General features: G+C 26.4%; 1 protein-coding gene across 3 annotated transcripts in view; it reads left to right on the top strand.

Moving 5' to 3' along the window:
* The window catches only part of LOC142323945 (uncharacterized), a 284,249-nt gene that overhangs the window by 79,714 nt on the left and 191,136 nt on the right, over positions 1-13,399 (top strand). For all 3 annotated transcript variants that reach the window (XR_012756182.1, XM_075364345.1, XM_075364346.1), the window contains exon 2: positions 11,008-11,070. Coding sequence is in view for 2 of the 3 variants with exons in the window: in XM_075364345.1 (XP_075220460.1) it covers positions 11,008-11,070 (63 nt within the window). In the remaining variant the exon portion in view is untranslated. The remainder of the gene's footprint in view (positions 1-11,007; positions 11,071-13,399) is intronic.

Raw genomic sequence — 13,399 nt, 5'->3', positions numbered from 1 at the left:
CATTTTGATTTTTTAAACTTCAAAAAAAATCTTTCCTAGTGTGCATTCACGCCATAAAAAGAACGTAAATTTTCATAAATTTATCTTCACCAGTTTTTGCTGGGAATTGATTATAAATCAGTCAGGACAAATTTTTTTATAGGTACAGATTTAATTTCAGGCATATTTCTTTTGTTATTATCTTATATTATGAGTCATTATTTTTGCTTAATATTTTAAGTAAAAATTTTTAAATTGTCCTTTAAAAGATAAAAAAGCAATTATAATATGATAATTTTAGCATCTAAAATTTCTATAAGTTATTTACTTAATTAAAAATTTAATAAAAATTAATAGAAAAGTTTTCCATACATTATAATTAACATTTATGATTAATTAGGTTTTTAATTTTATTTTTTATTTATTTATTTTTTTTATTTTTATTATTATTATATATTTTTAATGGCTGGATAGATTTCTCTTACTGACTTATAATGAATGGAGAAAGCAAAATGAAAAAAAAAACAGAAAAAGAAATATTTTATTATATAATATTTAACAATTTGTTGTTTTTAAAATTGTTATTAATATTAATTCTTTAATTTGTTATGTCATTCAACCTATATAAATTATCATTATACCTTTTTTTATTTCATTTTTATGTTATGTAAAAAAGACTTTATAAATTCTAGTTCTCAATTATACTTTTTTATTATTATTATTATATTATTAAAAAAATATATATCTTATAATTAACTCAATGAGAAAAAACTTTCTCTTCGTTGTCCACTCTCATATTCAAAATAATATAAACGAAAAAAATATATATATACCTGTATAATTAACTTGTCGGAATCAATTAATGTAAACTATACCATCTATTTTTTAGGTTCATTTTTCTTTCTTTTATTAATATACTTATAATAAAAAAAAGAAATTTTCCCACCGATATTTGAAACATGCAAAGTTTTTAATATAATACAATTTATTCACTAATGAGAGAAATTTGTTATTAAAAATAAATAAAATTATATTTTTATTGTAATTTTTATAATGAAATAACAAATAAGCGAGTATTATATCTAACTTAATTGCCATCTATGAAAAAGGTACGTTCATAATGAATTAAAGTTTAATTTCTATTTATCCGAATAATGTATTGTTCATTTAGATTAGATAATAAAAATAGTATCATCTTTAAAGTATTTAATTTTATTAAAAAAGGTTTTCTCTAAATCTAACACCCCCTTCAGTAAAAGCTAAAATACGAAAAATAAAATTTTCAGTAAATACTTCTCTACATTTTAAATCCGGAGTCTATAATTTTTCTAAATTGTTCATAGCTCTTTATATAAAATATAAACTTTCAAAATAATTTTGAAAATTATTTAAATCGAAGGGAGATTAAACGAAAGAGGAAAAATCATATATTTAAATTTTAAGAGACAAAGGTTGATTTTTTTTGGAGAAAAAAATGTTTTTTGATTATTTATATATGATTGTTGATAAAAAATTTGCTTTAATAAAGTTTTATCTAAAAATGCCTGAAATTTGTTTTTTTTTTTTTAATTTATTTTCACTTTATTGATAATTATAATATAAGAGACAGTCTGGTGACAATTATCTAAAATTTGATCTCCTGAGATGTTTATGGATATATCAAGATGATTATGTTTTTTTTTATTAAGATACCAAAAAAACTGTTTACAAAAATATAACTGAAAAAAAATGTAGTTTGTTCGATTGTGACAATTAAAAATGCCATTGTAATTTTTTTTCTGTTTAGCATCCGAGAATCACCGTTACGTATTACTTCAGAGGATGAATAAGGATGATATGTATGAGTGTAATTATAGTCTTGTACAGTCTCAGTTCGACCATTTCTGAGATGTGTGGTTAATTGAAACCCAACCACCAAAGAACACCGGTGTATCCACGATCTAGTATAAAAGTAACTGCCTTTACTGGGATTTGAACCTTGGAACTCTCGACTTCGAAATCAAGATTGCAATATTTGTTGTCACAACATATGTTGTCACGATATATCGTTTGACCAATCAGGTCCAACGAAACATCATTCATGTCAATCTTACTCATTCCTTCTTTCAGTAATTAATTTTTTTAAATATTATCCATTTTTTGCCTTTTTTTATTATGAAATTTACACCATTGTGCAAAAATAAAGTCTTCCAAAACTAAGAAATTCAATTGTTGCATATTCCGTTATCTACCGGCCAACCTAAACTGTTCATACTGCAGGTGTACTTTTATATTTATACGTACCTATCTTTAACAATACTCATTATGCCTTATGTATCCGGAAGAGATTGTTCCATTTTTCTAGAAAATTACAACATTTTGTAAGTGTGTGTGTGTGTGTGTGTACATATGTACCTATAAAGGAGCTTGTCCTGACTGACTGACTGATTCTTCAACGCCAGCAAAAATTACCGAAGATAAATTGATGGAGCTTTCTATACAGGTTCTTCTTAAAGTTTAAATGCACACTAGAAAAAATTTTATTTGAAATTCCGAGTTAAAGGGTTGAAGCGGAGTAATAATGAAATTTACTATTTTTACTTCCTCGGCAACAAATAAAAATACCAACTCGATTTTTTTATGTGTAATCTTGATGTAAATATCCAAAAAAACAATTTTTTGATTTTTCGAATATCGCCCTTGAAAGGGTTGAAGAAAGATAAAAAAATTCTGAACTCGATTTGGGCTTGCAATACTCTTCAGATAATTATTTAAAAACCTTTTTCGGGTTTTTTTTTAATTCGATTTTTTAAGGGGTGCGACGGTGCACGGCAGCATCCCGGTAGCTCAACCAACACAACCCACTCCCACGTTTACTGTATGTACGACGCGTTTGGCTTCACTTACCGTTTACTTGACCAAAAAACAAAATAAAAAAAAATTGACCGCGATTACAATTTGGAAACGTGCAAGTAACCATATAGCGAGGGTGAAGACCCGACGAAGAAGCTAGTATGTATATATAAGAAGCACTGATGCTAATTTTTTTTTAAATCTGACTTGTGGGTGAGAAGTTATTGAGGTGGAGTCTGTTCTGAAGGGAGTTGGATTTAATAAAATCTTACTTGCCTTTTCTTTTAACCTTACAAAAAGTAATATCAGCAATCTTACTGGCACTAACAAAATGAAATTAATTTTAAGGAATATTTTATAAATTCATGAATATTTATGAAATTATACTTTTCTTCACCTTCAAAATTTGATTTTTATTAATTCTGGTAACTTTAATTGTTTTATCTTATTGATTAGAAATCGTTTTTTTGTTCTTATCTAAAAATACAATGTACATTTTTTAAATGGTTATAAATCTTAATTTTTTGTACAAATTATCCAAAATCCTGTTATTCTGATGTAATTTTTTTTACCAAGCTTCTTGTTGAAGTGTTAATTGCTATAATGCTTAAATTGGTTTAGCAAGCTGTTATTGAACTTTGATAATGTTTTTAATGAAAATAAAGATAACAAACACATAAACAGAGTCGGTAAGCAAATAAAAACAATAACTTTTTAATTTAATCTTATGTTTATGTATATATATATATATATAAACTACGATTTTTCTAGGATTCTGAATTATCCGCGTTTCTCTTCCCGGTTGTTATCGCGATAATCGAGAGTTGGTTGTAAGTTTTTAACTTTGTGTGTAAAACACAAAAAGTCAAGAAAAATAAAACGTATTTTTTAGCTACAAATAAATAGACAAAAATTGTAAATTAAATCTCTGTAGGTTTTGTAACACAAAAATATTCGATATAATATTATAATTATATTTATTTATTTTTGATTACATGTAATAAATTAATATTTAGATTAATTTAATATGTAATTCACGTGTATCTTATCCACTAATAATAAAACATAATTTTATCTAAAAAAATTAAATTCTTTGATTAAAACAAATATTTATAAATTTAAATTTTTAATTATTTTACAGTTATTTAAATAATTAAATTTTAATTTAATATAAATGAATTAAGATGATTTAAGTCAAGTAAAATCTTTAAAAGTAAAAGTTTATTATACCTGTTTTTATTATGAAAATTTGTATCTTTAATAAAATGAATGAATTATATTTTGAATTTTCCTATTATATCATCTCGTCTTTAGATTTAGAATTAGAAATTATATTTACCATATTCATAAGATCTCAACTGACATCCAGTATGGTGATAAGCTGCAGTTTCCAATGAATTTTAATAAAGTCCCTGATTATTGGTGAAGAATAGGGGTGGTAAGTAGTATAAATGGAGGGGGAATTTAGAAGATAGAACGATATAGAGGGATTTAAGGAAGATAGAGAGAGAAATAGGAGGAGTAGAGATTCCTGATGGTGTCGGTTTGTTGGATCTGCATAATTCATCTGACTGATGAAACCCGGGCGAGATAGTATTCCTTACGAACCAACTCCCTTAATCATTCCTTCTCATTCTCTCTCTCTCTCTTACTCACTAAAATACACACTCACACAAACAAACAAAATGTTTACTCTCTTCCTTTAAAATCTCTTTCTCCATTGCCCACCACACCTCCTTGTTTTATTCTATCTTTAAAGATATTTCACTGGGACTGATGTTAATTACAATTTACAGGCCTCTTTCCCCTTCTTTTTAGTTTATTTTGTTTCTTTCTTTCTTTTTCTATTATATTTTATCTCTATCTTATTCAAGAGAGTAGTAATACTAAATAAAAAGAGATAAAAATATCGAAAATTAAATAGAGAAAAAGAGAGAACAGTGCTTTCTGGGGGCTTCATTACCGATGATATCTTTTTCTTTGTCTTGTTATTCATAACTATTATATTCATGGTTATACACAGAGATGAAGAGAGAATTTTTGGAAGGAGTGGTTAAGGGGAATTATGGAGGGGAGTATAAAAGGGAAAGGGTAGACTATATTACTCGTATACATTCCATTGTTTTAATGTTCTCTCACCAACAAACCAAAACTCCCTAAAATAACAATATTATAATATATTATTATTTTCTGTCTCAATGCTTGTTAATAAATAAAATAGTTTTTTCACGATTTTTCTTAAAAAGTGTAATGAATAAAAATATAACTAAACGTAACAAGATACAAACAATTCGAAGATTAATTGTTAAGAACAAAAACAAAAGTTAAATTGTAACAAAATTTAGCATAGATATTGTGAACGATAAAATTAAATGTTTAACAAAGCAGAATAAGCAATTTAGTATTAAAAAAAAATTGTTATAAGTCATGTAGTACATGAGAAAAAAAGAAGACATGACACATTAAAATTGGTCACATATAAGAAACAAAGTCAAAACCATGAAAAAATCAGTTCATAGCAACAAAAGCAAAAGAATTCATATTTCTAAATTAAAATAATTTAGAAATAATATCAGCAAAAATTATTGAGCAGTAACAAAATAATGATATTCAACGCACAAGTCTCTAGATCCAATACATGCAGCCTCTTCTCATATTTTCACTATTGCAGATAGTCGGCTCACATCTTCACTATTACCCAAAAGATTAACAGCCAGATGGTTTTCGCGCTAGTTAAGCATAAGTACATACTTTGAACTTAGCCGATGGATTTCTTCACGAACAGATGGCATCCCTAGGTGGTCGTGGATCTCCTTGTTCTTCGTAAACCATGGCGCCTCCGAAATGTTCCTCGGCTTTTTGTTCTGGAACTTTTGGATGATGTCGATATTGCTGTTGCTCGCTGTACCCCAGAGTTGTATCTCGTAGGCCAATATTGGCTTTAAAAATGCCTTGTGCAACAATAGTTTGTTATGTAACTATAACGCGGATCTTATTTCTAATAGCCAGTTCAACCTTCTAAGCTTGATATTTAATTGTTTCCTCTTTTCTCTCACATGATTTCTTTTTTTTATTATTAATAATTTAAAACTATATTTTTTTATACGTAATATATATGTTAATTTGTTGTTTGTAATAATGGTACACGAAGTATCAATCATAATTATTTTCTTTGAGAGTAATGATGTTTATTAGTCTCCACGATGAAGAGAAGTGTATGACGCTTTTATGAATGAATATTTTTTTACATTTCGGTAAGTTAGAATGTTCATACAAATAGCATATTCAATTTAGTGCAAATGGTAACTAATATCTGTTAATTTTTTATTTTCTTTGTTAAGCTCTGGCGTAATAATCTTACAAATATTTTAAATTGTTTAATCATTTTCAGAAATTACATCGATCTTATTTTATATTACCTAAAATTGGTTCAGTTGTATCTAAAATACGTATATATTGCCGTATTTTCAAAAAAAATTACGTTTAAAAATTCCGTTATTTTTTTTAAATTTATTTATTTTATCTATTTAAACTATATTTATTTATATCGTCAAGTGTTGGGAATTTTATTAGTTGAATGGATATAATAATTAATAAAAATCTTGTTATAGAAAATTTAATTTATTTTTCATTATTGTTATTATTTACTTACCTTTTATTAATCAAGTATTTTTTATTAATTGTAAAAACTATTTTAAATATGGACATTTGAGGTGATAAAAGAAAATTGAATGGAAAAACAATGAGGAAAATGAGCATGAATAAAAACTTAAATCAGAATAGAAAAACTAATCCGCTAGGACTTATTATGAGAAGAGAAGGATTGATTAAAACAGTGCTAGAAGGATCTGAGGGAACAAATGAGACAGTCTGGAAAAGAGTAAAAAATTGTAGGGAATCTAAAAGAGAATGGAAGCTCAGACGTTTACCTGTAATAGAAGAAAATTGAGACTGTTATTCTACCATATACCCTGCCTCAGGGCAGATAAATATTATGACAACACTGTTGCTTTTTTTTTTACTGATAAATCGAATTGAATTTAATTGTATATTGATTTAGAAATGTTATATTAAATGTAGATGAAATATTGATATTGGTTGCAAAAGTACTGAAAGCATTAAGATGTTACTTTAAAATACATTATATTAAAATAATTCCAATTTTTCATTAGAAATGAATAATATTTTGTAGTATTAACTGCTTACCCTTATGATCAAAATCATCCATTTTATTTTAAATATGAATATGGACTACCAGTTTTCATCAGACATTTCTCCATTAAACATTTTATCAGATAAACCTTACAAATAAAAAAAAATCCCTTTCGGCACGCCGTAAGACGGAGGTAAATTACACCGGTGCTAAGTAGGGGATAAAAAAGATCTCCACCTTAAAGTTAACAAAAACTTCAAATTTACTCAATACGACAATGGTTGCGTGTGAAAAAATGTTTAAAATGTTTAGCATACGACAATGTTTAGCATCTTCTTACAATTTTAGCAACATTTTAGTCATCCCTTGCCGTAAGGGTTGATCATATCAAAACTTGTTTCAGACAAATGTTTTAGGTAATGTTTAGAGGACTAACGATCACTTTAAACCGATTCGATACTGTGCCTATTAAGGGAGGTATGATTTTTTTTGTTTTCGAAATCCCATTTTTCCACTCCCTTGGCCAACGGTTGGTGATATCAAAATACTTTACTTGGATACGTTTTAGTCCCTTATCCAAAGAATAGTAAGAACTCTAAACTAATTCGATATTTTACTTAATAAGAAAGTTATAGCGATATTTTTTTTTTTCGAAAAAGCCCCCCATGGTATCATTTCACCCCTCATGATCCAATTTTGCTCATTAACAAACTCGACCGAGATTTTGGGTTTTTATATTTTATGCATGAATTTTTAAGTGATTGTCGCAATGCTTGTTTTGGCAATTACGGCAGTTGTGTCCAAAGGAAAGTGAAATATATATATATAAAACTTTTGAACTGGCGGTGATTTTGGGGTCTGAGGGATATGAAACGCGAAGATATGTCGAAATTTTCTGGTAGTCGAATCATGATACCCATTACAATAGGTAGCTTTCTTTTGAGATCTAACCTAATTAGCAGTAAACGTTAAGTGAGCCACGGTTGAAAAATAGTGTATATAAAATATTCTAGTATGAGCTGCATTTCTACTGCAGAGCGCGTCTTTATGTTTTCTTGCAGCCAATAGATTTAGTTTCCTTGTTGATTTTATATCCGTTGGTGGCAGCACCGTCATAACAGTTTTTACATACCTCTTCACGTGCATATGGACGAGAAATCTAAAATAGAAACTGAGAGCCACAACACACTTCGGTTCTTTTAGTCTTAAAATCACAAGGAACTTTTATTCATAATTTTTTAACTTATTATTTTGCTTCTAACTACTTTTTTTGGTTTTTTATTATTATTTTTTTTTTTTTAAGAAACATCTGGTCGACTAGACGGAAGTATCTATAAAATGTTGTTAGTAGTGCTTGGTTGCATGCGCAGGTGATGGGCTTTGTATGACATCGTAATATATAAACTTACGCTCAGGCTGTAAAATTTTTTTTCAAAGACGTTTTTATGTTGGTTTTTTTTAGATGATAAATCTTATTTATATTATCACATGGTTACTACCATGAGTTGATTAGTAAATTAACGTAACTGTAATAAGGTTCAGGTGAGAGATAAGAATTCGAAGTTTTTCTTAAGTTTTTCCTTCCTAACTTCAAAACCCTGTAAAAATAGGTTTACGTTATTTTATTTATATATACACATATAAAGAGATAAAATTATCTCTTTGCTACCAGATAAAAAAAAAGAAAAAAATTAATAGAGCACTTGCATTATAAACTGTTAAATTTACATAAATTTTATAACCATCTTGATTATTCAAAACTTAAAAAAAAAGATTATATATATATATGGACACAAAAAAAAACGAGTGATACAAACCACAAATGACCGATTCAAACACATGAGTCAGTTAGCTTATATATCAATTACATAGTATGACATCATTGTCACCTCTTGTGGTTAACCCCTTTAAATTTTTATGAATGAAATAATAAATTGAAGACAACCAGTTGTTGACATCCGTTTTATTCATTCATTAAATTGCCTAATTAATTACAATTAATTAATTCCATCAGTTTAGTCCTTCATAAAATTAATAGTCTTTATTAACTAAAAAATTTAGGCGCCCTAATAAAACTAGATGTTATACTAATATTCTCCTCTCGTTATATTTTACTTATTTAAGTAATAAACAATAGACACTAAGTCTATTGTTTATGTAGTAATTCTTTCCGGGTTTTAATTAATTATGTATTTCATTTTAAGTAAATAAATAATTATAAGTACTTTTTATTGTTATTAAGATTCGTTTAGTTGTTTATTACATCCGGTCTGTCAAATTTTTAAATAAAAACTTGTTTATTAAAAGTTTCTTTTTAATTAATTTTGTAGCCCATTAAAGATGCAAAGTGATGAAGTTTATATAATTTCTTTAAATTGACAGCAGTGCGTAAACGGATATTGTTCTTATACTACAAATAATCTAATGGATCGTTTCACCCAGTAATTCTTTGGTTTCCTCTTATTTTTCTTATTTTTTTATTTAATAAGTTATATATGGGCTAATTGTTTTTTTTATTAAATAAGCCTTTACAAATTTTAGTTTTGTAATAGTGGGTTTTTCTTCATCTAATATGTTGCTTTATATTATTTCCCACATTCATATAGCTGTGACGCATAAAAATTACCTGAAGAAAAAGAGACATCAATCACAATGTTTTTTGTCTGAAAGTAGTGATGTTTACTTATAGCTTATAGTAAAGGTGACAATTATATAGCTGAGTATCACTTATCATTTTCGCAGGTTGGGTATAATATTATACAATCGTTTACTTTTTCTCAAATTTATTCTTTAAAATAGCTACGATAGATTTGTTTTGTAGTAATTTGTATTCGTATCTATTCGCCTACAATCATTATCGCTGTAATTCATAATAATAGAAAAAAGTTCAAATGTTTTAACGTTTTTTTTGTGCAGTTATAAAGTGTGGTGTTCAATGAGATATTCTTCTTGTTTACAGGAATAAGTCTGTATTTTCAACTAGCTGATCCTACATCGTAATGACTTTTTATTCCCCCTTCGACAAAAAAGCTTCCTCTTTCGTCCTCCATTAGGGGTAGGCAGTCAACAGGAAATTTATTGTTGATTTCTTTCCGTATTCATACTAAAAGGGCATACAGATTAGTGTTATAAACAACCCTGGTTATTTATACTGCCCTATACGTTTCTGTTTGTTAAGGCCTCCTTTAAACAAGACAAAAAATAATAATACATAATGAAGTAATTAATTTGTCTTTGTACGAACATCTCTCTCGTACACATATTTAATTTAAGGGTTCCTATGAGTGTTTACAAATACGGGGAATATAAAAGATCATTATAGAAACTTTAAAATTAAGATTTGCTTTATCTTAATATTAATTTAATTATTATTTTATCTAACTCTCTCTTACAACCCGTCATAAATTATACAAATTTTTAATCGATTTTTATTTGTAATTTAGTAAACTAAATCATCTATCAGTTTCCATCACGAGTATATTAGTTTTTCTGCGATAATGAGTTGTCTTCCTACGTTAATGATGACTTTACCAAGTTTAGTTGTTAGACATCATTACTACTTCCTGGCCAATTGTTTTGTTGTTAGGTTCTAATTAATAACATAGCATAGCGTGATGTTTCTGGAACAAGCTACCGGTTTTCTAATTACATTACGCGAACAAAAGACTCAACTGTCTATAGTTTTAAAATAAACATAGCTTCATTAGATTATACAGAAACGTTCAAAAAATTATCATATATCTCAATGAAAATAGTATTGAAAATTCAGGTTCGAATTTTTAATTGATGATGTAAGCTACATTCAATAGGATTCAACTCTTGTAGACTGTTTTTTTTTCGTTGTGGTTCAGTTAACGGTTATGTGTTAAAACTGGTCTATCTCAGACTGGATTACATCTCTTGAACTGTACTTTGTATTATATTCTTTTGTGAAACTAATATGCTACGGAATTTAAGAAAAAATATAAATATTTTTATTGTATTTATGCGTAATTTTCTTTTTACATATAATAAGATTTAATTTCTTTATTTTTTTTTTATAGGTAAGAACAATGGACGTTTTTCCCCATAGCAGTTTTGATTTAAAACAATACACGTGGGTTGATGTAAGTAAATATTATTCTTTATTAACATTTTTTATAGCTGTAAATTTTTATTTAACGTAGTCTACTTACCTAACTGTATCCTGTATATTATTTGCATGCGTGCAAAAATCATTTTAATCTCACTGTTTAAATTATTTAAAAAATGTTTAATATAATTTTCAGCTTTCTTTTTAAATTAATTTAGGCTAACTTTTCCATTTTTATTCAGTTTTTCCTTAAGGTTTAAATTAATTTTCAATAATTTCTTTTTCTTTTAATCATTTAATATTTTATATTCCTTCTACTTTAATTATCTTATGTCTTACTTTCCTCTACCAAATGGGATGAGAATTTTCTGTTTTTATCTAATTTTTTTATTCCTTAATTTTTTTGTTTAATTTACCTTTGTTCCTTTTTCTTAATATCCATACATTTTACATATTTAGAAATAGTAACTAAATTACATATTATTTTGATATTTGCACACATTGGTAATTCCGCTTTGGATACTGTCAGTAGTATGTTTTAAGTAAAGAAAAACTTTTCTTTTAAAGAGTTGTTCCTTATGAAATAGTTAATAGAAAAAAATTGAGCTTAAGACACAAATGAGTAGCATGTCTCCGATTTTTGGTTATAACTTTTTTGGCTAAACTAAATTTAAAAAAATTATTCTACAAATTAATTTTATAAAAAAAATAGAATACTCTTTTTATTTTATAATTATAATATAAAATTTATATTTTTTGGGAAATAGCTTAGTAGCGTTTGAATGAGACAAAGCACAAAGCTAAGCACACCGTTCGAATAGCGATAATTTGCTCTATGTTCTCGTATTACAATATGATTTTATCCTGAAAAAATGAGACAAAATAAAGACCCTTAGCAAATGGAAATTGTTATTATACTGTGACATCAAAATGGATCTTATAACTCAGTTGCACATATAACTTAAGATCCAAATTGGGTCTCATAGCAGTCAATGTGTTAAAACTAAAAACTTAAGTTTATCAGAATAGAAAAATGGGTTACAAATTGAGTCGTTATATTTAAAATAGGAAAACAAAACTTAATCTTTTTGATTCAAAGTTTTTTCAATGTATTTACCGTTAAATATATGCGTTTATATAAAAATTATGGCTAATTATTAGTAATACGAACAATTTTTATTGTAATCTATTTATTCTTATGAGAGATTTGACAGTTAAATTCCTAAATTATATCGGATCCATAAAATTAATTTATTTGATTGACTTTTAAAAAATTTAGTATATTATTCATAGATTTAAAAAAGTGTTTTTATTTTTTCTTATAATTATTATTTATTTTTATTTTTCCGCTTACAAAACGTTTTCTTAGAAAACAGTTAAATATTTTATACTCTCACGACTGTACTTTTTCATAATTAAAGTATAGAGATGTCATCATGTTATCTGTATAATACAGTAGAAGTTTATTTAATCTAATAAAAAGCGTTTTAAATCTCTAAATGTAAATTTTAACGAAATTAATTTGTTCAAACACATATAAGTTACTATTCCTATTTTTCTCTCACACTCTTAACTCTCTCGCTCACTCCTTCCCACTGTTACTTTCTATTATCTGTTTCTCTGTTTAGCGTTGTACAGTATTTTCAAAATTAAACTTTTAATATGTATACACATCTAGATATTTGATTGTACTTTAAACATAATTAACAAAGTTTAATCATTGCAATAAATAACGTTTTAGATTAGTCTGTTTCTACGTACGTAAATTATAGAATGTGTATGTATAAAACAAATGCAAATCTAAGCTGAATAATTAATACTCTTTGTCATGAATTACAAAGAGATTCTAATCAGCGGTGATGTGGTTTTCTCTGTGTATATATATATATATATATATATATATATATATATATATATATATATATATAAAGCAATTCATAATAATAATAATGATTATTATGGGTTACAATTATTATTTAAACTTATTTGTCTTTCAGTCTAAAATTGAAATGATTTAAAGTACGAGATATTTCATTCAATTATTGTTTAACACAGAACAGGCATAGAATTTAAATTTATATATGCTATATTGTATATTATTTATCATATGCATAATAAGCAAATATGTTTTCGACGTAATATTTTGTATTTTATAGATTAAAAGGAATTTGAATTAAATGTAGCAGTTTTCTCTCTGGTAATAACATTTACTTAGTTATTTGAATATTTATTGGATTTAGTTCTTATTCAAACTATACAATTACATTATAATATAAATTATTTATTTATATTGAATTTTTATTTTTCAATTACTGTATAAAAATAGTATGATTGGTTTTATAACCTTGTACAATTTGTGTTCA

Source organism: Lycorma delicatula, chromosome 4, assembly GCF_047948215.1.
Source record: "Lycorma delicatula isolate Av1 chromosome 4, ASM4794821v1, whole genome shotgun sequence".
Classification (NCBI taxonomy): domain Eukaryota; kingdom Metazoa; phylum Arthropoda; class Insecta; order Hemiptera; family Fulgoridae; genus Lycorma; species Lycorma delicatula.
Note: the sequence above shows the minus strand (reverse complement) of the source record. Positions and strands in the feature narration are given on the sequence as shown.